Below are 26715 nucleotides of genomic sequence, written 5' to 3'. Positions count from 1 at the left end.
GTGCCACATCCCGGGAACTGGGTTGTACTGGGCTGGACACAGGGGCTACTAGTAGGCTCCAGGCAGCGGGTTTTGTTCCCTCCTCTGCCACATTCTCTCAGGCAGTACTGGAGTCTTTTTTGGAACTGGCTGCTCCAGGTCTCTGTTCAAGGGCTTCTGCCTCCATGTCAGTGTTGTGAAATTTTCTCCAGAGGTGGCCTGGAGGCCAAGCAGGTGTGGCAGTTCTGCAGCAGACGCATCTGCTACAAAAGTGGAAGATGACTCCTTTCTCCATTGGGTCCTGCTCATCATCCCTGTGACTGCCTTTGGCTTGGGGACATGGCAGGTAAAGACTGGCACCTGGTGGGGTAACTCTGGGCCCTTGACCCTGCTGCCATCTGCTTGGGCTTATGCTCTGTCATTGTAGGTCCAGTGTCGGAAGTGGAAGCCGAACCTGATTGCAGAGTTGGAGTCCAGAGTTCTGGCTGAGCCTGTTCCTCTGCCTGCAGAATAAGTGTGTGGTTGTGCCCCTGGGGCTGATCTCACTTGAGTTCAACAGTGGAGCCCTGGTTTCTGCTGGGCAGCCTGGCCCTCTTGGCAGGACTTTTAGTCACTTCCTTGACCTCAGATGAGAGCTCTCAGTATCAGTCATCCTGTTGGGCTTGTTGTTGACATGTGACTGCCCTTGTGAAGGTACCTGAGCCCACCTCCTGACGTATGGAGGAAAGTCTTATTTGGGGTCCTGCGTGTCACTCTTTTTTCAGCAGGTGTTGTGAACTTATCCTCCACGGGGCCCAAGGCCCTGTCGTTCTCACTGCGAGGGTGGTCTTTTGAAAAAGTGCCCTAAATGATTTGACTGCCCTCTCCCTAGAGTATTCCCTCAGAGGCAGGTAAATCCAACCAAATGTTCCATCGAGCATAGCAAACAGTATGCCAGATTCGGCTTGTGGATGAGGTTTCGGCCCACACGTTTTAAAACATTTCACATGAAATATTCATGGAGTCGTCCAGATTTTTAGCTTCTCTCGTAGAGTTGGACTCTGGGAGTGCAGATCCGCATCCCCACATGGCATCAAAGGGCCAGTTTCCCTTTAGAGAGGATGCCCTCTGTCTTTCTCCTTTTCTTGTCTGGCCCTGTTGGGCTGTGTAGTCTGCCACCCTCATTAGGGGATTCGTTTTGCGGGCAAACCTTGCTCAGGCACTTCTTGTCTTGATGCAGCCCAATGGAACTGAAAAATCTGGAGTATAGGCCAGCGAAAGTCAGGGGGTGCTTTGATCACTCCAAGGAGCTGTATATGATGCCCCGGACTATGGTGGACCCTGCCTGGGAGGCCGGCCGCATCTCCTCAGCTGAGACTGGAACCTATGTGGCCACTCCCTTCCAGTGTACCCACCTAGGGTGAGTAGGGCATGTGGGAGCTGGCTGTCCTGGCAGAGGCAGTCAGGGTAAACTAATTTACATCACTATTTCCTTCACAGTCCCTAAACTGGGTAAGACCCTGGGAAACCCAAGATACCCAGAAAATTCGATTCCTTGCAGATTTTAAAATCCCTAATAGTGACATTGACTTAAACTTCTCAGCTAGCTCATTATGACTGAATAATTTCTGTATGTTGACCTCTCAAGCGGAAGGAGGGATTCATGAAATGGGGGCCCCTTCTCTGAAGAAACTCTCTAGTGGCCCACACATTAGATGATGGCAGGGTATAAGGAGGAGCCAAGGAGAGGAACTTGAGAAAGGATCCCAGCCCTACCTTCAGGGAGTGGAGTCAGGGATGGCTCCCTTGGGGGCTATTTGGAAGTTAAGAGGCTATTTGGGAGTTAAGAGTTAAGGAAGAACATTCCAGGCAAAGCAAATGACAGGTACAGGAGCACCCGTGTGATTCATTGAGGAACTGGAGGATTAATGTACAAATGAAAATACCTGGGGCTCTAGTTAGCCCATGGGTTCCTGTTTTATGGCCAGGATGGGTCGGTCCCAAATGCTCTGTCTCCAGCAGGCTGGGATGCCAGGGCTTCTCCTCACCGCTGCCCCTTTTATGAGGGATTGGAGGCAGCCATTGCTAGTTCAGGGAAGAGGTGTGGGGTCTCAGCTCTGGCATTGCAGTGGGTAAAGCACAAGGAAAGAAGCAGAGATAGAGGGGAAAGCCACGTTGGTAAAAAGGTGGCGAGGTGGCAGGGAAGCTTTTACTAACCAAGGGGCCTCAAGAGAGGAAGACTGTGTGTGGGACTGCCAGCACTCCACTGAATCAGTCCTGTTTTAAAAGACTTCCTTGGTGCTAGTTGTTTCTATGGGTGCCTGAGTAACCGTGAGTGACCGTTTTTATTCAGAAACCCTTTCCACCTGGTAAATAGAGGGTTGGTTCCCCGGGAGAAAGTGAATCCTGAAACCTGGCAGAAAGGCCAGGTAAAGGACATGGACACTTCCTGCTTTAGGGAAGGCTCTGGGAGTCAGCCAGGCTCCATGGTCTCTCACGTTCCTTTATAGATTGAGGGAGAAATGGACCTCGTTGGAATGGTGAGGCTGACAGAAACCAGTAAGTCTTTAGTCCCCGAGAACAATCCAGAAAGGAACCACTGGCATTACGGGGACCTGGAGGCTATGGCCAGAATCACAGGCGCAGAGCCCATCTTCATTGATGTTGACTTCAGTATGTCATGACCAGCTCACCCCAGAACAAGTAGCTTTTGTGAATACTGTCCTTCCTTCTCGTAACCCTCATTACTTAGTCTGTTGTGGCATACATTCTCGCACGTGTATATGGGGCAGGTGGCAATTCAGCAAAGGGAACCTAGCTAGGCAAGTACTGAGGGGTCAAGGCCAAGGTAAAGGCCACACAGGATTTCCAATTAAAATGACAGCCACTAGGAAGTAGTGCAGATGCTGGCAGGCAGCAGACGGTGGACTTGAGTCCACAGTCTTTGCAGATAATACAGTCCCTGAAGGACCCATAGGAAGGCAAACCAGAGTCACTCTGAGGAAGGAGCATTTGCAGTACGTCAACCCGTTGAGTCCCAGGCGGCCCTCTGGCTCTCTCCCCTTCAGGCCAGCAGTCCATTAACACTTTCAACCTAGATATGGACTCTCTGCAGCTACATCATACCTGTGGTTTAAGAAATGTGTATGTGGAACACCTGGTGTGTGAAACCAGCTGCTAAAGCCCTATCCCTGAATAATGACGTATTTGAAAAGACTACCTTTATGCTTGATCATGTGCTACTGGGATGAATAAAAGTTCGGGGCCTTCTACTTTGCACGAGCTCATGACTGATCATAAAATCCTGGCTTCGTTTTGGTCAGTCCAAAGAACTTTCGTAAAACTTAACATGAAAATTACATCTAAGGAGCAAAATGCCTGGTTTAAGAATGTATAAGGGTGAGAAGGGCTGGGTGCAGCGGGTCACTTGAGGTCAACAGCTGAGACCAGCCTAACATTGTGAAACCCCGTCTCTACCTGAAGCACAAAAATCGGCCAGGTGTGGACCTGTAATTCCAGCCACTCAGGAGGCTAAGGCACCAGTGTATCGTCAACCTGGGAGGCAAAGGTTGCTGAGATCATGCCTCTGCACTCCAGCCTGGAAGACAGTGAGGCTCTTTAAAAAAAAAAAAGCTATACTTGCTAACCCCAAGATTCAACCCAAGATACCCACAGACACTGGCTGAAGGAAAATTTGCATTAATTATTTTTATTTACAGAAACAGTTATTTACATTTAACCCAGTTTCGTGGCAAGTTCTTTAGCCTTTGCCTTTTCTAGCTTGGCAATGCGAGCCACAGACTTGGGACCCAGGACATTGCCTCCCCAGTGACGCCGGATCTGAAAAGACAAAAACAGGGTGTCAGCTTAGCCTGTTTTCTGAGATTTTCAAGGTTATTAGTTGCGTTGTTCTGTTTGGCTGTTCCAAGTTGATTGCCAAATACAACTGCTCATGAGTTAAGCCAGCCAGTTGTTTGGGAAAAAGATTAGCACATGACAGTATTTTGTGTAAAGCTGATCTTACCTCATCGTATCTGTCATTGTAGTTGGTGCGAATAGCTTCCACCAGCTTAGCCAAAGCACCTTTGTCTTCCCTAATAAGGCAGGAGGGAACAAAAGTGGGTTTTTGGCCTCTGTTTCCCTTTTAGAACATGTGTCTTCATTTTTAGCTCAAGACAATCTTTCGCTGAGATGCAATGTGACCACATGGTTTACTCAGGTGAAGAAATTCTTAATCATCACTGGCAAAAGTTCAGATAAACGTTATTTCTTAAAACTAAGACTTCCTTAAGGAAAACAACTGTGAGGCATGGATTAAATGCACTGGCGAAGTCTGGGGCCAGGCTGTGTACTTACGGATCAACGTGTGTGAAGGCGACAGTGGTGCAGGTCTTCCTATGAACTAGACGTCCCAGTCTTGCCTTACCCTTGATGATGCAGTAAGGGACTCCCATTTTACGACATAGGGCAGGCAAGAAGACAACCAGCTAAAAGAAAGCATTAGTTGAACGGTGTATTTTCACCAAAAGCAGTACATTTCAAAGCTAGCTTGGTAGCAAGTGCTCAGGGTTAAAAAGCTCATGGATTTGCACTTCAAGGTTAAATTCAGTGAGAGATTCACATCATTGCAAGAGCCACGCATGAGTTGGATCCCTTGTCAGTACTGTCCTCGCCATTAGGCCTACTCTCTTCCTGGCACTAACAGAAGCCCTTGGATTAGCAGTCAACAGGCAAACACACCTCAATGGGATCCACATCATGAGCAATAACCACCAGCTGCGCCCTCTTCTTCTCCACCAGGCTGGTGACAGTGTTGACTCCTAGAACACACAATCACTGTGAGCATTCATGGGGCCTGCTCTGGTCACAAGAAGCTGCTGGGCCCAGCTGTTGACTCAGTGTTAAAAAGCTCGGTTTTACTCTTCAGTCATTTCAGGTGAAGAAATTCTACATCACTTCAACAGCCTGCCCCCAGTGTTCACCCTAAGGTGGGGTCTACTCACCTGCTCGGAGGACAGGTGGTCTCTTACTGGGGACGTCCCCTTTGCCAGCCGCTTTCTTCTCGGCCCGGGCCAACAGCCTCTGCTTCTTTTCTTGCTTCGTCTCTGGTCTGTACTTGTGGGCCAGCTTAAGCAGCTGGGAAGCTGGTAAAACACTCTTCAGTTTAGGCTTATAGTCAAGCTTCTAATCCTTATCACTTAATATAAATGCTAGATCGCTGTGCTGGTATGTAAGAACTATAATGTAATGACAACTGCAGTTCAAGAAACCAAACCATTGACTCTCATGTTCTGGATGAAATAAGCAATCACTGATTTTAATAAACTCATCAACTTCAAAAGCTCCCGTCACCCAAAAGCCTCAGATCTGGAACTGCTGGAGTACAGTCCCTGCCTGAGAAACTCCTTTCCATGCCACAGAACCTCACCTGTTTGGCGGTCCAGGGCTTGGGTGAATTGGTTGATTGCAGGAGGCACTTTCAGCCGCTTATAGAGGATGGCTCTCTGCCGCTGCAACCTGATATAGCGGGGCCATTTCACAAAGCGGGTGAGGTCTCTTTTGGGCTGGATATCTTGTCCTGAGAAGTAAAGGGCGACATCGACCGAGGCTCAAATTCCGTGTCAAGTTCCTGTTTGGGGCCACTCAGAAGGGTGCTGGTGCATCAGCGATCTTGGTGGTTTAAAACGTCATCAACATCTTTCAAATAGCAAATATTCTTTTACATCATCTGTACACAAACACCTGAGAACGCGAGCTCTCGAGAGCACGATGCCTTTCCTAACAAGAAGCCAAGGTGCCACCAAGTACAGCAGAATCGCAGTCCGAGGGCCTCGCTGGGACAACACTACTGTACTTGTTTTCCAATGGCCAAGCTGAAGCCAAGGCCACGACGCTATTGAACCAAATGCTCACTGAACAACTCCCAAGGAAAACAAGACACACACACCATCACTGCCCCTGTCTCTAAGGGACACAGGTTAAGGGCTGAGACCACTTCACACCCACTGAAACCTACAAGATCCAAGTCAATCCCATTACCACATTTCCCTGGGAAAAACATAGGTTGTTTCCATTCTACCGTTTGTTACTCACCAATGCCAAAATTTTTAGGCCTTTTCTCAAATAGTGGATTCACCACTTTCTTGGCCTCCTGCTTCTTAACGACAGCAGGGGCCGGAGCCACCTTCTTCCCCTTGGCCTTCTTTCCTTTCGGCTGGACAGAAAGAAAATTCCGGTTAAACCGCCGCCTTCTTCGTCGGGAGGTCTCATTCCTTTAAAACAAGGGGCACCGACGGCCCCTGCCCAAACCTGGCCGGCGAGCTGCGTCCTGAAGCCCCCCGGCGCCACCCCAGCCTGTGCAGCTGCGCTCTTGCTTGCTGGGAACGTCCTCGCTGTTACCCGACAGGGGCATCTACCATCAGCCGCACGACCACGCTGCCCCCGGCACCCAGAGTGGCCGGAGCCCGGCTAAGGCCCAGGCCGAGGCCACGCTCTCTTCCCGTCGCCCACCCAGGAGACGCCTGGTACAAGACTCATGGCGTCTGAACCGCGGCCCCGCAGGCTCCAGAAATAGCAGGAGCGGGCTCGGACTCGTTGGTCAAAGCCTCTGGGGCGACCCTCAGAAAAACCAGAAGCCGCTAGTACTGCCGGCGCCTCGGCCCCGTCCGAGTCCCGCACCGCGGCGCTCCCTGCTCTCCTCCTCCAGCCCAGCGGCATGGGAACTAACGCATCCCGCTCCCGGCCGCCCAGGGCTTTAGTCCGTCTCAATGTCTCCGTGCCACACCGGGTACAGCTCTCCTAGAGCTAGGGGGAGCAGGAGGCCCTGTGGGGCCACGCCTGGAGAAGGATGGCAGCGGGTGAATCCGGGACCCGATTACCGTATCGCGGAACCAGGCCTCACTCACCATCTTGGGCGGCGGGAAGAGAAAGAAAGGAAAGGGAACTGTGGGTAATAAGTATGCGGCCTCAAAGATCGCGAGAGTTGATGCCGGCGCGGTATTTCATATTTAAAGCAACAGGACTCCTATAAACCAAAAAATCGACGCAGGGCGGAGAGGCTGAGACGGCGGACTACGTTTTTGGACTCCGGCGCGACCGGAAAGACTCTGTCCCGGCCGAGAGACTGCGGAGGGCGGGCCCGGCCTGGGGGGAGGCACTTGTCCACCCCGCCCCTGGTGACACCGAGGACGCGGCGTCTGGTGCGCGGGCTGTGGTTGGGGGTGAGGGTGTGGTGGGGGGGTGGGGACGGAGGTGTGTCGCGGGTGGGGACGGAGGTGTGTCAGGGGTGGGGATGGAGGTGGTGGTGGGTGTGTGGTCGGGAGTCGGGGGTGGGTGATCTCTGGGGGCTGGGGGCTGGGATCAGGGGTCCCTTTACTACTTGTGACGTATTTCCCCCATCCCGCCAAATATGGGCTCAAACAACGCGAGTGCGTCCAGGAGTCCGCTAGGCCTTGCGTCAGGCCACGAACCCAGGGGTCCCCAGGCCCTCGCGGAGCACTGTACGTAAAGACCTGGTCCAAGAGCCAGGCAGGTCCAGCACCGAGACCGCCCAGTGCGGCTGCAGGGCAGAGGCAGAGGGGCGCGCGGAGTTGATCCCCTTGTCCCGGCGCACCGAGGAGCCATGAAGGCTGTTAATCAAGGGAGTGGAATGACCGCTTTTTTTTTTTTTTTTTCTTTTTAAGGCAAGAGTCTCGCGCTGTCATCCAGGCGGGAGTGCAGTGGCGCGATCTCGACTCACTGCAGCCTCCGCCTCCCGGGTTCAAGCGATTCTCTTGTCTCAGCCTCCCGAGTAGCTGGGATTACAGGCGCGCCCGCCGCCACGCCCGGCTAATTTTCGTATTTCTAGTACAGACGGGGTTACACCATGTTGGCCAGGCTAGTCTCGAACTCCTGACCTCTCAGGTGATTTTTTTTTTCCCCCCCGCCTCGGCCTCCCAAAGTGCTAGGATTACAGACATGAGCCACCGAGCCCGGCGGAATGACAGCTTCTTAGGACCTCTTCCCTGCCGCGTGGAAACTGGAGGGAGGGGGCAGCAGTACAGGGATGAGGTCAGAAGCCTTAGTAGGAGTGGAAGGAAATCGTGGATGCAGGCCGTGCAGAGGGGTCGGATTGGAAGGACTCCTCAGATGGGAGGGCGTGGCGAGGGTGGCAACAGGCTAAGAAGTTATGCCCTGGCTAGGGACAGGGAGCTGGTGTTGAGCTTGCAGGCCTTCCCGGGACACACTGTGGGCCTGGACATGAAGTATGGACTGGAGCCCTGGACAAGGCTTGGAGGGCTGGCCAGGAGTTCTAGGATGAGCTTGCTCTGGCAGAGGCGGGGCCACAGGAGAGTCCCGGCAACCCCTGAGATGACTGCTGATGGAATGAGTTCATCTGTGTTTCAGTGATTGACTTTATCTGGCAGAAAGAAATCCCCGGAAATCTGGGTGTTCTGCTAAGGTGGGGCCATAGAGGGTGGCTGAGGGCTCTGCCTGCACTCAGGGGTCTGTCCTGCACTCTAGGTCCAGGTCTCCGCCCCTGCGCCACCTGAGGCTCTCCCATGGCCCAGCAGAGAGCTCTGCCCCAGAGCAAGGAGACACTGTTGCAGTGTTACAACAAGCGGCTGAAGGATGACATCAAGTCCATCATGGACAACTTCACTGAGATCATCAAGACCACCAAGGTGGGGCAGGGGGCACAAAGGGGAGCAGGGTCTGGGGAGGGGTGGAGACAGGAGAGGCCAGGGACTGAGCAGCCTGAGTGAAGGGTGTTCCAGACAGGAAGCACCCAGTGCACAGGGAGCCGGTCAGCAGATAAATCAATCAAATAATGACACGTCTTGGCAAAGCAGCGCGGGGGGACTCTTGCTGAACTGCCGGGGCCCCACGTCCCTGTGGGTTTGGATGGAGATTTCACTTTTTAGTGCCTCGGTTTCTTCTGCATGGTGGGGTCCTGCATTGGTGAGTTTACCTGTGTTAAACAGTTACCTCGGGGTTTGGCACAGATCCAGCGAGCAGGAGACAAGCAGGCTGAGGGGAGAAGGCAGGGTCCCTCTAGGCAGGTGGAGTGGTCAGCACTGGGGCCTGCAAGCCTGCTGATCGTTACAGCTGCACCAGATTGGGCTGTATCCTTTCTGGCTGCTGCAGACCTGGCAGGCTCAGTAAGCAGTGATGGTAAGCCTGGAAGCTAGCATGTACTTTGTGCTCGCCATGTGTCAAGCCACTTTGTGTGGCTGTCTGGGCCCGTTCCGCTGAATCTTCATGGGGACACTGAGGTGGGCACCATTGTCCTCTCCATTTCAGGAGGAAACCCAGGCCCAGGAGATTTGAACTCACAAAGTCAGGCTCTTAACTACTGAGGGCACCTGACACCCACCCTGAGCTGAGCCCTGGAAAGGCCTATTGGGAAGCCCTGTCCAGGTTAGCCGAATGCACTGGCTGGACTCCTGGCCCCTCTGTTCACCGTCTGAGACTCCTTGACTGTACTGGTTGTCCCAGCCTCGCTTGCCCACCTATAAACCACGGGTGGCAGGCAAGGCTTCTGTGAGAATGTCATGGGCTAATGGTGGTCAAGTGTGTGACACAGTGACTGGCACCTGGGAAGTTATCAGGAAATAGTTGCTGAAAAGAAAAATACATCATCCCTTCACTCATCCATTTAACTGTTTACCAAATACCAAGCAAGTGATGACAGTTCCTGCCAAACAGGCCTCCCACAGCCCTAAAAGACCGGGCCAAGCTAAGACCCCATCCCTGCACCGAACACAGCAAGTGGCATGGGTCGGCCTCCGTTTGTCTTGAGCAAGGTGCCTGTTGTCTCCCATGACCAGAACAAGAGAAGGTGGAATTGAACCTTACCAGGAGTTTGGCTGACAGCACTCAGGTCTGTAGAAGGTACCACAGACAGGTCGTGGCTAGTGTGGGCATCCCGGGCAGATGACAGTTACCATCAGCTGGGCTGGGCCGAGCCGGGGTGGGATGTTTTGGCTGGGTTGATTCTACATTTTCTTCTTTGCCCCCAGATTGAGGATGAGACACAGGTGTCACGGGCAACTCAAGGTGAACAGGACAATTACGAGATGCACGTGCAGCCACCAACATCGTGAGTGGCCAGGGTGGAGGGCACAGCCCAGGCTCCAGGAGCATCAGTCCCCGCCGGGGTTTCCTGGGTTGAAGGTAGGGGGGTCTGGGGCTGGTCTGCTCTTCCCCTGAGAAGGAGCAGAAGGAGGCGAATGTAGAGATGCTTTAAAAAATGAGGTGGGGGCAAATCATTTCTCAGGAGACTGTCTGTACATGAGGTACCTGGAGGAAGCCTGGGCAGAGAGCCAGCCATGCCATCTTGTAGCTGTGCAGGTGCCAGGAAGAGGGCAGCCCTCGCTGCTAACTCACAAGTTCCTAAGGTCAGTTGTGAGTGAAAAGGCAAACAGCCGAACGGAACTGTAGGCGCCATTGGATTCCTTTGGATCACAGGAGAAACACAATAAGCAGATATTCCTGCAGGTTCACATCCAAGGCAGAGAATGCACTGGAAAAGGTCCCACAGGAGCCCTGCCCAGCTGGCAGCTGTGTCACCCCTTACCCGGGGCAGGAGGCAGGAGGGATTGCAGCTTTATCTGTGGGGTTTGCATTTGTAATGAGCAGAATGTGCACCTGCACAGTTGGACTGGAGGCCAGTCCTGCAAGAGTGGAAGCCAGAGGCTGAGGGGAGGGGAGGGCCTGCCCTCTGGAACTGACATCCTAGTTTTCTCACTTAATTCTCACAAATGAACCTGTGGAGGTCAGGGATCGAGTCCCACTTTGCAGATGAAGCAGAGGCTCCCAGAGAGGCCATCACTTGCCCAGCGTCAGCCACCTGAGGGCAGGGCCGCTGTCCCTCCTCACCCTGTGCCCACCCTGGTTCTGATGGCCACAGGTCTGAGCCGGTGAGTCCCTGATGAAGCTAGTGTCCGACCTTAAGCAGTTCCTGATCCTCAACGATGTCCCCTCTGTGAACGAGACCATCAACCAGCGCAACCAGCAGCTGTGCGCGCTGCAGGAGGAGCGCGACCAGAAGCTCATCATGTTGCGGGATGAGATCTCCATTGACCTCTACGAGCTGGAGGAGGAGTATTACTCATCCAGGTACAAATAGAGCTGGACTCCCCGTGCAGAGTGGGAGCCTGCCTACCTGGGCCTGGCCAGCAGGCAAGGCTGGCCTGACTCTGAAGGGCCTTCTGCTTTTTCAAATCCTTGCTGGCAGTGGAGTTGTGCCTGGGTTTCAGAGCAGAGCTCCTGGCCAGAACATTTGATCTACAGATAGTTCACAAACGTCTGCTGGGGCCCTGGGCCTTTCCCACAGTGCAGTGTGATGAAAGCCACAGGACTCATACCAGTTGCATAGGCCAAGTCTGGAGAAGGGAGGGCCTCGCCGGCATCCCCTGCAGGGCCTCTTGCTGAGAGCATCCCTCCTCAGGCAGTGCCTCTGGGCCAGTGCTGTGCTGTTAGCTTCTGAATCCATATTCAGAGATTTTGGTCAAGGCTGGGCCAGCCCCTCCTGGGCACTCAGGTCCATACCTATGTCCAGGGCATCAAGGATGCAATTCCATGTGTATGTCACCAAATCCCAGTGTGGAGGCCGGGACAGTCATGGGACTGTCGGGGATGAAGCCCTGGCAGGGAATGGCCTTGAAAGCTGTTGGAGTTCTAATTTCTGACCTTCTCAGCCTTATCCACTGAGCTGGAGGCAGCCTATTTGCCAGGCCCATGCTGGGCCCCAGGGATGCAGAAGGGTCAAAACCCATCATCCTGACCCTCTTGGGGCCACATAAGAAGCCAGAAGCCCGAAACCTTTTGAGCTGGCAGTACCTGAGAAATCAGAGTCCACGTGTTTTTTTACCTAGGGGGAATCTTAGGCTGGAGACAGGAAGGCCTTCCTCTCTGACCCCATTAGCTTAGAAAATCAAGATTCAGTCCAGCAGACACAAAGTCCGTGTCATCTTGTGCCTTCTCCTGGACAAACTTTTCCTTCCTAGTGGTGGATTGAAAATGCCCCTTTCTGCCCAATGGCCATGCTGGGAGCCACAGATGTCTAGAGCCAGCGTGGCCTGTGGCTTCGTTTTCCTGCCCTGGGCTCAGTGGCACTGCCAGCTGCAGCAGTTCTAGAGTTTTCCAGGTCGTTGTGGGTGGAGTCTTTGGTCCCCAATACTCATTAACTCAGCAGACAGGAGACAGCATTTCCTACATCAGCCAGGTGGCCTCCGGCAGGCGTTCCCACCTCTAACACGGGGAATCCTCTCGGCAGCCAGGATGCAGGTGAAGGACCACAGCTAGCCCTTCCCATGCCTGCAGCTGTGACGGTCCACACCTGCCTCCTACCTGCAGGCAGGGGCCCTGGCTTTCCTGCGTCCTGCCTCCCTTGCTCCTGCCCTTGTTCAGTCTCAGAACCGTCCTGGGCACAGAGTAGCATCCTGAGGAGAGTCAGAGCCAGAAAGAGCAAAGAACCAGTGGCGGAAACAGAGGTGCAGCTCATGCGGGGTGGGGCGGGGAGGGGAGCGCCCTTTGTGGCACCAGCAGGCAGGGGCAGAGGAAACTCTTCCCAGCCCTGGCTGCTTAAAGGTGATGTACAGACCAGGGGGCAACTGCCTCTGCCACAGGAGCTGTGTAAGGCCACCAGGGGGCACTGGTGTGGACAGGATGCCTGCGGGAGGGGACACAGGCTGGCCTGGAAGCCCCTGTAGGTGAAGCGGAGAGACTGTTGGGGAAGGCATGGGAAGCCTGGCACATCTGTCCTGGGTTTGCATCCTACTCTGCTGCAGGGTGGTGGACAGGCTCCCTCCCTCCCTACCCCAAGGCAAGGCAGGCTGAATTGTGGCCTCACAGCTGCTTTGTCCAGGGGCCCTCAGGGATAGTGGCTGCCCCAGGAGCATCAGCACCAGTTTTGCCTCAGCTGTGGAGCCAGCAGTCCCAGGTCATGTAGGGAGTCTATGCCCCAAATACTGACTGCTAAATGCAGGTGCTGACAACTTAGCACATCTGTTCCCAGAGAACATAAAGTTTACATATTGGGCCAGGCGTGGTGTCTCACATTTGTAATCCCAGTACTTTGGGAGGCTGAAGTAGGTGTACTCTAGCCTGGTCGACAGAGCAGGACTCTGTCTTAAAAATAAATAAAATAAAATATGAATACATAAATATTAGCCATGTCCCTATGTTGATCTGCCAATAACATTTTTTTTTTTTTTTGAGATGGAGTGTCTCTCTATCACAAGGCTGGAGTGCAATGGCATGATCTTGGCTCACTGCAGCCTCTGCCTCCCGGGGTTCAAGCGATTCTCCTGCCTCAACCTCCCAAGTAGCTGGGATTACAGGTGAGCACCACCATGCCCAGCTAAATTTTATATTTTTAGTTGAGATGTGGTTTTGCCATGTTAGCCAGGCTGGTCTTGGAACTCCTAACCTCAGGTGATCTGCCTGCCTCAGCTTTCCAAAGTGTTAGGATTCCAGGTGTGAGCCATTGCACCTGGCCTTTTCTTCATGTTTTGTTATTATTATTATTTTGGAGATGGAGTCTCTGTTGCCCAGGCCGGAGTGCAGTGGCACAATCTTCACCTTACTGCAAGCTCCACCTCCCAGCTTCAACTGTTCTCCTGTCTCTGCCTTCTGAGTAGCTGAGATTACAGAAACCTGCCACCATGCCCAGCGAATTTTTGTATTTTTAGTAGAGACAGCGTTTCTCCATGTTGGCCATGCTGGTCGTGGACACCTGACCTCAGGTGATCCACCCACCTTGGCCTCCAAAGTGCTGGGAATACAGGTCGTGCCTAGCCACCTTCATGTGTTTTGTTATGTTTTAAATGAAAGAAGCAGTAGCTTGGAACTGAAAAGGGGCTCTTGAGGGGGCACAGGGTTGACTTCTCCCAGGTTACTGAGGAGATGCCAAACCTGCTCAGCCTCCTGGACTTGCCTGTGGGCCACTGAAGAAACCCCAGGTCTTGGTCCCCAGCGCTCCCAGAGCCTGGTATTCCTCTTCTGTCCCAAGTCAAGGGAAGAGCACTAGCAGGTGAAGGGGTGAGCAGCCTGTTGACATACAAATTCCAAGTGATTAGGACCATATCTGTCAGGCAGCGCAGGCTGCCGATGTCAGATGACCTCATTAGAGTCTGCCTGGGCAGTGACAGAGCATGGCGGCAGGAGTTTCCATGCCCCTTTGTGGGCAGCTTGGGAGGGCAGCAACTTGTATTCACCCAAACTCCGAATCAGGCAGACTCAGGCAGGTTAACAGGTCACGACATCACAGTGTGGCTTCTTGTGGACAGAATCTGATGAAGCCCAGGTGGAGTTTTGTTTCTGTTTATCCACATAGTACTTAAAGCTGCCAGACCAGGCTTTACGTGAAATGACCTAATTTGAACCCAATGGGGAATTACCATTGAAGTCACTGATCAGATAAAGTAAGAATCCAGTTTTTCTCATCTTCAGAAAACAAAAGCAAAACCAAAGTGACAAGATTTGACTAGAAAGTGCGGGCTGCTGAGAGCAAGACCTAAATAAGCTTAGTTTCCCAAGCCCGGTGTCCTCCGGTATTATGACAATGACATTAAGTCTTTCAGTGGGCCAGGTCCGTGATACACATTCCTTGTGTGACCTTCCCAACTGCAGGAAGTTGGCCAGAGCGTCTCCATCTTCAGATGGGCAGAGGGAGGTTGGCTGGCCGCACTGGCTCATGGTTGGCTGGAGACTGAGTTTGCATCTTGTTACCCCAAAGGCGGGTTGCTTGGTGGACTGCAACCTTCTGGTCTGCAGAGGCTGGTCCACGGGGACGCGCAGTCCGGCTAGTTTCTGCTGGCAGGGGCTGGCAGGCTCCCCCCAGTTGCATCTCTTATCTCTCTATCTCTGGCATCAAGCTCCTTATCCTGGCAGCCAGGGACAGTGTCCTCTTGATCCCGGGAGCCATGCTCTGTAGAAACTGCTGAGATGTGCTTTATGTAGGAGCTAGGCATTAGGAAGCCATGGGAAGGGGCCAGAAACTCTAATGAACTCAGCAATCCTAACTAATGTCCATGCCTGCAGCTGCTCCTCACTGCCTATTAGACACTCTGCAAAATGTAGCTTCTAAGCAATTTATACCCATAAACAGCAATATTGATACTTAATGGGTTCTGCCTGGCAGCTCCTCACCAAGGTGACAGAAAAGCTTCATGGGGCCTTCCTCTCCAGTGTGGCCTTCGGTGTTTTTAACTTGTCCTCAAGAGTGGCAGAGCTAGTCCTCGGCTCTAGGAGCTGGCCTTGGCCCTAGTTGAAGTGCTGGGGAAGCAAGGATGGTCCTGAGGACACCTGAACCTGTTGGTGGCACATCGTGAGGGTGGCTGTCTGGTGTGGTGGGGTCCTGGTGACAGTGGCGGGCTCTGTCATACCCTACTCTGTACTATGAAGGAGCAAGGAGAGAAGGGAAAGAGGTCCTGACTCACCTTTGTGTGCTGATCTTCACGGGAGGTTGAAACACATCCACCCCACTCTTTAGGGGAGTGTGTGGGAGAAGCAGGCGAGGTTGTGGTTAGTGGGGCTCCTCCCAGAAGATGGGGCCCAGTTGTGCTCACTTACTTCTTTCCTACAATTGTGATTTTGATCACACAGGTTTTTAGTAAAGCCAGGCCATCATCTCCCACGTTGGGCTGTGCGACACCTTCTCTGGCCCTGCAGGGTGCTGTGTAAACCTCTAGACCAGCACGGGAGGGAGGCTCGGGCAAGTTCTGGAGCTGCAGTGAGCCACTGAGGTCGAGCCAGCCCTGACAACCTGATGTGAGAAGCCGCTGGGCCGCTTCTACTTCTGTCCCCGTGGTTGCTTTTCCCCAGGTTTAGATGAGACGGAGGCCCGTGTCCTCATTTCTAGGATGTGTGGGACCTGAGTTGGGCCTTGAGCAAGGCAGCCCCAATCCTTGGTAATCAAGGAAATCTGACCTGCCTTTTTCCTCAATGTTCTCATTCACCATGAATTTGCAGGCTGCTTTTCTTAATTGCTTTTTGTCCTGAGTGTGAAGAGAAAGTGGAATTTTCTGTGTGGCGTGGGAGCTGCAGGTGGCTGTGATGGTGATCACTGTATGCTCACGAAGTCATCTCTCAGGGTGGATATAATTCCGTTTCTCAAATACCCTTCAGTTGTCTAAAATAACCACCCCTCTGAGAGGAATCTCGGTCTTCCTATTAAGCTCCTGAGATGCTGTCACTGCTTATGAATCATATCCTGCTTGATGGCGTGGTTCTCCGAGAGACTTAATGAGAAGCTTGGCCACATACGTGAGCTAACTGTGTCATCTCCTTCCTACAGCCTCCCAGGTCAGCAGCCACCTCTGGCTCTCCTGTCACAGTTCTCTGATGGGGGTAGGGGGACTGTCACGGGTTTTCTGTGCTCGCCATGTTTACACAGGTCACCTGTGTGCTGGCTACTGGCAGTGGGCTGAGTGCCTGCAGCGTAGCTGCTCTTGTCTATCCCGTGTGCTGCGTGTCATGCCTGAGCTGGGGGCTCTTCTCTGCTGTGCTGAGGGAACACTGGCTTTGGGACGTGTTCTAGAGTGGCATGACATGGGTCCAGTGGCCAAGTTGAAGAAGTTGTGACCAACGTGTGAGGGGAAAGAGGTTCATGTCGGGCCTGGTCTTTAAACATGGCTTTTTCAGTGTTAAGTCCAAACAGTCCCCCACGTTAGGGGATGCTCATTAGATGGTGGCTGGTTTAAAGGAGACTGCATCAGCCTTACAACTAGTCAGCCTTCAGTCTGGACCAGGCTTGCCTTTGAAAACCAGAGCAGCTAAGCAGTAGGTGTGCTCAGTTCATAGTGCAGTACCCCAATTTTTGCATATTTTTCCCCAAAGCCAAGAGCTGTGTCTGTCTCCTCACCACGTTTGCGCAGGGAAGGAGGTGTGTACTGGCGGTCCCACCTTCTTTTTTTTTGTTGTTTAATCCTCTTGACCCAGACACTCAGATTAAGAGCCACAGACTCATCAAAGAGACTGTTAAACACTGTCTCAGTCTCATGGGCTGTGCACGTAGCAGATGAGCATGTGAAATGCAGGTCCTGCAGCTGGGGGAGGCTTAGACTGCAGCCCATGGCTGGGGCTGGTTTGCTCATCTGAGGTCAGTGAATGGCTCACAGCTCTCGTTTTAGAAGCAAGTCAGAACACCTCTGTTGTCTGTCTTGGGTGTGGATTACAGTCTGCCTCTCTGCTGCTGTTGGGGGGCACACCCTCAGAGTCCTGCCACAGCTCCATGTCATCTCAGAGGTCTGCACAGCCCCTTGTTGAGCTCTTCCTTTCCCGCGGTTGCTTTTCCCCAGGTTTAGATGAGGCGAAGCTCCGTGTCCTTGCCTGGGCTCCCAGCTAGGCCACGACACAAACGCCATTACTTGAGAACAGTGGCACATCACGTGGCAAGGTAGTGTACTTTATCTCTTCCACGGAATATGGATGATTAAACTTTTGCTGGCCATTTAGAAAGCAACGGGGCTATGAGGCAGAACCTGGGGAGGGTGTGTGGCATCACCTTTTCCACCTCCCAGTGTGATGTGGGCATCTTGTGCTGGTCCTCTGCATTGGCTCTGAAATTCACAGGGGAGTATTTGGGGTCTTTTAAAAAATAAAAAGTAAAACAAGGTCTTTCTCCTAATGAGGTTGGAAAGAATCTTAGCAACCATTAGTTCATCTGGCCTCACTCTACTGTAGGATAGTAGAGATGCTATCTCAAATGGCTTGGTGATTCCCTGGGTATCCGTCGGTCACTGTGATGTCTGCCATCACTTCAGTGGAGTCAAAGGTTGAGTAAATTTGTGTAGAACTGACACTGCAGGGTGCAGGCTCACTGGGTTTGGGGAGAATGGCCACCTGGCTTTGTAATCTTCACCTCCACCCCCTGCCACATGGGAGCCAATCTGCAGTTCTGACCTACCCAGGGCCCCACTTGACAGGCTGGAGGGTGATCTGAACAGCCGGGGCTTGTTAACTGAGATGGGAAGCCTCAGCAGTGTCTAGGAGATTGAAGCAACTTGAAGGATGGTGAAAAGTAAGAAGCACGTAGGCACATCTTCTTTTGTTCCAACAGTAGGTTTAGTCAGCCTTAGGAGGGACTGTGCAGCTGACGTTTGCTCGCCTCTCCCGCGGGGGTCAGGCTTTCGGGTGCCCTTTAGACTCTGGCTTCCCAACTGGCATTCGTGGGTGGGTCCCCTGATCTTTCTCTGAAGGACTTGCTGTGTAACAGGATTTCTTTCTCTTTATATCTCAGTTTTCTGTGAGTGATAAAAGTGCATGGGGTAACCCCCTTCCTGCTGGGCTTAGTATGCCCATTTGTAAGGCGAGGGGTTGGACCAGAGCAGTGGGGATGCCTGGTAAAGTGCAGTGGTGCGTCAGTAGGGAGGTTGCTGCTGGCATGTCATGGGCAGAGGTCAGGCCTGCTGTGTCATAGCCTGTAGCACCCAGGATGACCCATGGCAAAAAGTGGCCCAGTCTCAGATGCCAGCAGTGCCAAGGTGTGGAAACCCTGGATAGACGACCTCTAAGTGCCTTTTCAGATGTCATTCTGTGATTCCAATTTGTAAATGCCCTTGACCGAAAAGAGAGGCTCTGTGTCTTGTGGCAGTGCCACCTTCGATGACCGTAGTTGCCTGCCAAGGCACCGGAGGAAATCACAGTGGCAGAGTGTTAGGGCTGCTGCCCTATGGGGTCTGCACCAGAGTGCCCAGTGCTATGTCGTGCATCTCTGGGACTGATACTTGGATTGTCACATGTGTCCAGACTCATGGGGTAGCACTCGGGAGCAAGCACTGAGAGCCCCCTAGTCTGTCCTCAGAAGGCGCCGGGACTGACCGGAGCCCTTACCTTCTGCAGCATCTGTTCCTCATGCACACCCCACCCAAGGACGTGCCCAGCTGCAGTCTGGGGCTTGCCGTCACAGTCACCTCACCTTTGGGTTTCTGTGGCCTTTTAGTTCCGTGTCACAAAGGAGTACTTGCCCCACGTGGCGCGCCTCTGTCTGATCAGCACTTTCCTGGAGGACGGCATCCACATGTGGTTCCAGTGGAGCGGGCAGCATGACTACATCGACACCACCTGGAACTGTGGCTACCTGCTGGCCTGGTCCTTCATCTTCCTCAACTTGCTGGGACAGCTGAGTGAGTGGCTCTGAGAGTGGGCAGGATTCACTGGGCTTCTTATTCCATGATCGTTAGCAGTTGGGAGGCTATGTGTGAACTCTCCACAGTAGAGCAGTTAATTTCCCACCTCAGGTGGGTGGCTGACTTGGGAGCTGACTGTGGGAAACAGCCCGTTCCTTATTACAGCATGGGCTCCACTTTCTGTGTTTGTGTTAAGTCCAGTGAACTTACCATGCGTGGTCCTTGCCTATCATTAATTCTCCCAGAAGTTGCTTTTTGCTTGGGTAGGTGGTTTTCCTCACCTGCCTCTGGACAAGAGGGCCAGGTGAGGTGGCAGTGTATCGAAACAGTGCTCCTCTCCCGGCACCCATCCTCAGACCCCCAACCCTCCTTCTCTCCAGCTGGCTGCAGCCTGGTGTTGAACAGGAACTTCGTGCAGTATGCCTGCTTTGGGCTCTTTGGAATCAGCTCTGCAGGTACACGGGTGTGCGGTTGGGGCTCCCTTCTCTTTGCTCTGGTGGAGCAGAGCTTCTGAAAATACATCCTTGAGGGTTCAGTGTCACTCCCTCTTCAGCCCTCTCCACGTCTCTGACTGCCTGGAGCTCCTTTCTCTTCTGGGGAAGTCGTGAGCCCAAGCAGGGCTGTAGAGGTGGGTCATTAGGTACGGGGACCTCTTTTGCCCCATTCCTGTGATAATTGTGACAGGGGAAGTCCTGAGATTGGCTGGGTGAGGATGCTGTCTTGTTATCATGTTGCTTCATAAAGAAGAATACCTGGTTATTCCGAATGAAATCCTGGGAACAGAATATCTGAATCCACATCCGTGGTCTCAATCACTTTGTTCTCCGGAATATCACAGCACATTTCTTGAGAAATGCAGAACCACATTTTTGAGCCTTGGTCTGTGCTAGGTCTTCTGTGTAGGTTTTGTGTGTTTTAGACTGCAGCTGAAATTGGAGAGACATTGCTTAAGGCTATTATGAATTCTGTGAAATGCCTTTGGAAAGGCTGAGACTTAGGTCTCTCTTTTTTCCCCCCAGACAATTGCCTTCAGCATTTTATGGGACTTGAGGTATTTGATGAGGTATGTGCATTCTGGTTAGTGAGTTTTATTATACACTCCTTGTGTAGGCTGAGCATTGTAAATCCAAAGTCTGAAATGCTCCAGAATGGGAAGAATCTTGGGCACCAACATGACGCTCAAAGGAGGTTCTCATTGGAGCATTTCAGGCTTTGGATATTCAGATTTGGGATGCTCAACTGATAAGTATATAAATACACCAAAACCTGAAACACTTTGGGTCCCAAGCATTTCAGGTTAGGGATACCCTATCTGTATTTCTAAACTCAGTTAACATCTCTGGGTCAAAATCAAGCTTGTCCAGCCTGTGGTCCATGGGCTGAACGCGGCCCAACGCAAACTCATAAACTTTCTTATAAACTTATGAGAGTTTTTGTGATCTTTAAATTTTATTTTTTTAGCTCTTCAGCTATCATTAGTATTAGTGTATTTTATAAGTGGCCAAGTAATTCTTCCAGTGTGGCCCAGAGAAGCCAAAAGATTGGCCCTCTGGTCTGAACTGTCCCTCTTAGAAGCAGGTTCTGAAGAGGATGCTGCAGAGCCCCTAGAATAGTAGTGACTGAAGCCATCTCTTCTGCCCCTTATTTCACAGGCGTGGGACTCAGGGTCTCAGCGGAGGACGTGGCTGCCCACGGGGACCAGGCTGGTCAACACTGAAGCTGTGACTTGGTTCTGCGTGTGTTCAGGTAGTCCATCTCTGTCAAGTTGTAAAGACACCTCTGTCTCTTGAGCTATGTAAGGTTTTACATGGATGTAACTGCAGCGTCTGAGGTCCTGTGCGCATGCCTGCCTGGTCCTGCTTCACAGATTGCTGGGTTTGGAGAAAGGGAAGTAAGGGCCTTCCTATATGCGCACCAAGGTCTCCCTGCACCTGGTCTGGCAGGCAGGCCAGATCCTGGTGAGGCTTTCCTTCAGCGTGCATATCTGTTCCTCAGGAACCTGGCCCTGGGAGGAGGCCTGTTGCTGCTCCTAGCAGAATCTCATTCTGAAGGGAAGAGCATGTTCGCAGGCGTCCCCACCATGCGTGAGAGAGCTCCCCCAAACAGTACATGCAGCTCGGAGGCAGGATCTTGCTGGTTCTGATGTTCATGACCCTCCTTGACTTTGATGCCAGCTTCTTTTCTGTAAGTATTCCTGCTTGTCTGAATGGGTCTGGTTTTCTGTCCTACTAGAAGGAATGCTGTGCTTCCCCCATCCCCTCCCTGTTCACCCCTCCCTGGTTGGGTACTAACCACAGCCTGAGGGAGCTGCTCAAATGGAGCAAATCTTTTGATCCCATTAAAACAGACCAAAAAATCATCAATCCCTTGTGTGTCAAGCCTTCTTTCCAGCAAGTGAAGGCCAGAGCCTCTAACCTAGGTGGAGTGTGCTTGGCCCTTGGTCGGCCAAGGCTCTCCACCCAAGCTCTTCTTATATCTTGGAAGATGGTGATAGGGGAACTCCTCCTTTCAGTTACAAAGAACGTTGGCAAATAGCCTATTCCTGGTTTTCCTCTTCAAGTAATACAAATCCTTAGCATCAGTCATGTAATGACTGGCAACCTGTGGCTACCTGGCTTATCTGTGCAGGGGTCCTGTGCTGCATTCGTAGTCACTTAAACTGCCAGGCACAAGTTCAGGATTGTTCTTTGCAAATCAGTCAGTGAATCTTCTGTAGAAATAGAATTCTGGAGATCCTACTGAAGACACTCCTGTGCTTGACCTCCATTTCATGTTAGAACACAGCTTGACTAGCATGTTAACTGAATCACATGTTTCCATAACTGTCAGAGGATGGATGGATATTCCAGGAAGCAGATCCTCAGATGGAGGTGAGCCTCAGGAAGCTAACCAGGGTTCCATACTTGTGAGAAAGGGAACATAAGTGAACGTAAAGGAAGAAGTTGAGCTGTGATGCCTTCTCAAAAGAAGCTTCAGCCAACTTTGGGGGCAGTTCTGAAGCTGAGGTCCGTTTAGAGCTATCCTGCATTGTAATGAGGGGTCTGGGGTTTTAATCTCTGATTAAGCATTGCATGCCAGCCACCCAGGAAGAGGTGTGACTTCTGGTGAGCCAAACCCAGGAGAGGCTGACTGCTGACATCTACCTGCCTGGGAACGTGCAGTAGCTGGGAGAACAAACCTTTCATTCCTGAAAGGTGTATGTAAAAACAGGCACATGGCAAAAAACACACTGAACATATAGACCTAATATGAGCCTCAAAAGCAGTAATAAGGAAGTACATTTTCCTGCTTTCTGTGGTCAGCAGGAAGTCACAGGCTGTCCTAATCAGAAATCCGTTTGAAGTCAAGTCAACCTCATCTTAGTTCTGGAATGCTTGTACCTTCTGGGGCTACAGGGCTTCAATGTTTTGACTTGGAGTGGAATGAGAATTGTTAGGAGGAAACCCCATGACTGGATCACCACTATATGAGGGAGGTGGCTTGAGGGCTCAGCTGGGTCATGTAGGCAAGGGTGATGGTTTGGTGTAGTCGCTCTTTCCTGTTGCTGAACGCTGCTTTCCTTCCACTACATCCTGGTAGGAACTGGTCTTGATCGTTAACCTTGGCAGTCGATGTGAATGTGCGCTCCCACGGCACCTACATGCCACTGCACCTGGCTGTGTTGCACGACCACGAGGATGCCGCTGTGCTGCTGGTGGTGTGTCTGGGCGCCCAGGTACACGTGCGTGACCACAGCGGGCGTCACGCCTACCAGTACCTGGGGCCTGGCTCTTCGTACGTGCTGCGCCGCCTATTTGGTGATCCAGGCCTGCCAGATACCACGGAGCTAGATGCGTACGGTGGTGGAAGTGGCAGTCTTGCTGCCAGGCGCCCGGTGCGGGTGGCTGCCACCATCCTCAGTTCTGCCACCATCCTCAGTTCCGCCACCATCCTCAGTTCCACCACCAGTACATTTCTAGGCACCTGGCCGACGACCTCATGCTCCAGGACCTGGCCTGGGGCTTGAAGAACTCAAGCTCCTTCCACATTTTCTTGAGCGCCTCGCCCATGGCTCCACATAAAAAGACAAAGATCCGCAGTGATCTGCCAGCCTTCTCAGAAATCTCTCGTCAACCTACGCCAGGGCCTTTAGCTGGTCTAGTGCCCAGTTTGCCCCCAACCACCTGAAGGTGCCTGGAGCTACCACCCGGGTTGATCTATCATGGCCTGCTCCTCGCTATTAAAGTCTGCCCAAGACTGCAGCCCAATCAATGCCTGCAGCCTCATTCTGTTTCCGGCTTTGCCCACTGTAGCCTGTTTTACCCAGAGGGGCCACCACTTCCAGCTTGTCTCTGAAGCATGACCCATCTCCAGAGATGGTATTTGAGAACTCATTGAGAGCCTGCTATAAAGAACTCCAGGAGACAGGCCTGAACGCTGGAGGAAACTTGAAATCCAGGGTCAAAGGTTAAGGGCCAGCAGCTGGTCTGGCCCCAAATGGTTAACTGATGCCTCTGCATCTACACAATGCCAAGCCAGAACTAGAGCAAGGGTCTCTTTAAATGTTGAAAGATGTTAGGTTGTAGCTTTAAGATACGTGGTGGTTTTATAATTTGATGCTTTTATTCTGTTTTTAAATTGAAATGAGGTAAAGCAACTTTCATAACCTTTTGAAATTATATTTTTCCACTTTTAGCAAAGTGCTCAGACATTTTCAATTTTTTGCTAAATATTTTGGAATTCTGTTTAAAAAATAGATGATCAAGATCTAAAGGAAATTAATCCCAACCAACAAACTTAAAAGTTTATCTACCTCATTTTAGGCAATTAAGATTCTGGAGAGTCTTGAACACAGAATAACGATTGTGGCCGTTATGAATGTAACTAATTCAGTTGTACTGTGAATGCTAAATATTTGCAAACAGGTACATGTTGAAAGCAAAGGTGACTTAAAGAGAGAAAAGAGACATTTTGGTAGATACTTTGTGATTGTCTTCGTAATGAAATATAAACGTGTGTTGGACACTGGTGGGTGGCTATTTTGATTTGGCATGAATACTTAATTCTTTTAAAAAATTGTGGTTTGTGAATTGCACCTTTGTGCCATGTTTCTGAATCTGTAGTTTTCAAATCCAGCAGAGCCTTTCAGTGCAATAGGTGAATATACAAAGAAAAAAAATGATAGCATTATGACAGAAAAATAAGTGGATAAATAGTGATGGATACAGTTAAAGAGCAACTATTTTATGACTGTTCTGTACAAACAAAAAGTATGTGATATCCATTTTAAAAAAACATTTGAAAGGAGACAACTTATTCCAAAATAGCAAATGCAGATTCTCTTTGCTCAGTGAACTTGGATGAGTGGCTTGAAGTCTCTGGACCTTTGTTCCTACCTGTAAATGAGAAGGTTTGTAGACGTTGCCCATATTTCCTATGCTCAACACAGTGTGACTTTTTTCTCTTTTTAAAGATAGGGAATCTACTTACTCAATCAATTTTTAAAATATCATATTGTAATAATGCTCTGCTTTTGCAAATGTGTTTGCATGTCATTAGTTATATCAAATAGTTTTGTGGCACGGGGTAGTAGAGCTTCCCTCCCACCCCCATATGTATTAGTGAAGCATTTGAAATTCCATAAGGCAGTCTTTCATGGAATGTTTTGATTGAGTAATGAAATAAACGGTCCTCCATTTTGGAAAAAAAAATAACCTTCTTCCACATCTACTATATAAATTTTATTGAGTAATGAAATAAATGGCCTCCATTTTCAGAAAAAATAAAAAATACTAGGTGTGGAAGAAGGTTATTATCTAAATTTTCATAGCCCTCAGCTAGGACCTTGGCGGAGGGCTAGTTATTAGCTGGTAGTAGGATGAAAATCTTCATACTAAGGGGCTTGAACCACTAGTAAACCCTGTCTTTTCAAAGTAGGTTGTTAAATGAGTTAGCGGGTCAAAGGAGTACTGGGAGATGCCCAAGTAGATCACCTGGGTTTCATTCATACTCTGACATGTCAGTGTGCAAACCACCTCCTGTTAACCCACAGGAATAACTCAGTGACCCAGTGACTCATAGGGAATGATAGAAAGTGTGACGACACATTGTTTCTGCACCCATGTAGTCTTCCAACGGGGGATACAGTACCACAGATGCCTGTAACACACACTGCCTCGTAATGGGTGGCATTCCGAAATGTCACCACGTTTACTTGGAGTCCATGCTTCTGTTCCCTGAAGGCTGTGCCACCATTCTGAGACTCCCTACTTCTAAATGGTTTTGTGATATGACCAGCAGACCTTGTGATCTGGGGCCCACCTATCTTTCTGTGACCTCCATTCAGTGGTAACATACTTTGCTGTATGGGGCTCCATGTCTGTGGATGAAGCATAGGAGTTTCCAGAGTGGGAGGGAGGTAGCTGAGACTTCACAAGCAGGAGACAAACCTGTATCAAGATGAGATCTATTCCTGCGAACATAAAATGCTGGCTTTGTAGAATGGAAGGGGCCTACTGTAGTCGGCTTGCTACCATGTAGTGAGTTGGTCTCCTTAGATTGATGCCTTAGATTCCATGTCTGTCTGACAAGTGGGGCATTTAGAGGAAATGGTAAGCAGAATTTCTCTAGGAAATAGCAGTCTGCGTCGGGTACACAGGTTATTTTCCGTATCTGCTACCATGGCTACTGTATGCATTTGCCCATTAGATGTGGAAAAAGTCTGGCTGATAACCAGTGGCAGAGCTATTTTGCCTTTTGACCAAAGAGACAAAATGCCTGGCTTGTGGGTCTTAACATGTAATATACAAATCCACAAGCCTTGAGCATCCGTATGTCCTGTCTCACACTTCTGATTTTTCCAGCCTTTTTATCCAGAGCTCTGACCAGAGAGCCCAAGCAGCGGTCACTGCCCAGGCATCAATAGGTGTTATAATCTTGAGTTGCTGCTTTTGCCACCAAATTTGATTCTTGGTGGAACATTTGGATTTGTCAGTTACTTTCCCCTACATTGCCTGAGGGATATGTTTACGGCTGCCACAGCCACAGAGTACAGCCAAGATGCTTTAAACATTGTCTTCATCTAGCACTTGAGAAATAATGGGATCTTTTTCCTGATCCCAACAGTTTCAGTGATGCCAGAGGCTTTTAAATGCCTAGAGAGCCCTGGCTTGTGGCTCAGGAAGATACCTGCTGTTGGTGTCTGTGCCCTTTGGATAAATATTGGGAGATAATTTGATAATTAAGATACTGTTGAAGTAAAATCGTGAGTCTTAGCAGCAAAGTTAAAGGAAACAAGCTGCCCCATGGGTATTGCAGGATGTGGTCAGAAATGCCAAGGCCTGCTGGCAGACCTCATGCTGAGGATCAGGTAATGAGGCAGAGCGACAGCTGTCATTTTTCAGTGCATGGGGTGGTGGCAGGAAACCTGTAGAGTGGTACACCCTTAATTTAAGACCTGTTGGATAAAATGTGGTGACAGGAATCTCATTCTTTGCCTTCAGGATGGGATAGAGATCTATAGCAACAAGTTACATCAAAGGTCTGATAGCCTTTTACAGGGCTCAGTATTAAGTTCCTAATAGGTTAACAGTCCAAGTCGAAGTTCTTGTGAGAGGTGTGCACACAGACGACACAATATGCCTGCCTCCCTAGTCCCTGGGTC

General features: G+C 51.0%; 2 protein-coding genes, 3 non-coding genes and 2 pseudogenes across 6 annotated transcripts; 3 read left to right on the top strand and 4 right to left on the bottom strand.

Annotated features, from left to right (window-relative positions):
* Nucleotides 1–3632: 3632 nt before the first annotated feature.
* Nucleotides 3633–6857, bottom strand: LOC116538613 (60S ribosomal protein L7a-like). Its single transcript, XM_032261094.1, has 8 exons — nucleotides 6496–6857; nucleotides 6052–6172; nucleotides 5387–5536; nucleotides 4962–5102; nucleotides 4699–4778; nucleotides 4315–4445; nucleotides 3983–4052; nucleotides 3633–3798 (listed from the first exon to the last, which is right to left on the bottom strand). The coding sequence occupies exons 1-8, from the start codon at nucleotides 6673–6675 to the stop codon at nucleotides 3694–3696; spliced, it is 978 nt and encodes a 325-aa protein (XP_032116985.1). The 5' UTR covers nucleotides 6676–6857; the 3' UTR covers nucleotides 3633–3693.
* LOC116538639 lies at nucleotides 4517–4589 on the bottom strand. The gene has a single exon (XR_004263718.1). It is a non-coding gene; the product is annotated as a small nucleolar RNA SNORD36 (small nucleolar RNA).
* Nucleotides 4848–4919, bottom strand: LOC116538640. The gene has a single exon (XR_004263719.1). It is a non-coding gene; the product is annotated as a small nucleolar RNA SNORD36 (small nucleolar RNA).
* On the bottom strand, nucleotides 5617–5691 carry LOC116538641. Its single transcript, XR_004263720.1, has one exon. It is a non-coding gene; the product is annotated as a small nucleolar RNA SNORD24 (small nucleolar RNA).
* Nucleotides 6858–7851: 994 nt separating the features above from the next.
* On the top strand, nucleotides 7852–13149 carry LOC116538614 (annotated as a pseudogene).
* Nucleotides 13150–13225: 76 nt separating this feature from the next.
* LOC116538612 (surfeit locus protein 4-like) lies at nucleotides 13226–21986 on the top strand. 2 transcript variants are annotated; one of them, XR_004263706.1, is made up of 4 exons: nucleotides 13226–13283; nucleotides 18887–19070; nucleotides 19454–20136; nucleotides 20726–21986. XR_004263706.1 is itself a non-coding variant. In XM_032261093.1 (3 exons), exons 1-2 carry the CDS (start codon nucleotides 18965–18967, stop codon nucleotides 19585–19587), a joined length of 240 nt encoding a protein of 79 aa, XP_032116984.1. In that variant the 5' UTR covers nucleotides 18888–18964; the 3' UTR covers nucleotides 19588–20136; nucleotides 20726–21986. The 2 variants fall into 2 exon arrangements, 1 of the variants encoding a protein (XP_032116984.1); XM_032261093.1 differs by lacking the exon at nucleotides 13226–13283 and having other exon boundaries at nucleotides 18888–19070.
* A 682-nt stretch (nucleotides 21987–22668) lies between these two features.
* Nucleotides 22669–26146, top strand: LOC116538634 (annotated as a pseudogene).
* The last annotated feature ends 569 nt before the right edge of the window (nucleotides 26147–26715 follow it).

Source organism: Sapajus apella, unplaced genomic scaffold (assembly GCF_009761245.1).
Source record: "Sapajus apella isolate SASKATOON/1434 unplaced genomic scaffold, GSC_monkey_1.0 scaffold121, whole genome shotgun sequence".
Classification (NCBI taxonomy): Eukaryota; Metazoa; Chordata; class Mammalia; order Primates; family Cebidae; genus Sapajus; species Sapajus apella.
Note: the sequence above shows the minus strand (reverse complement) of the source record. Positions and strands in the feature narration are given on the sequence as shown.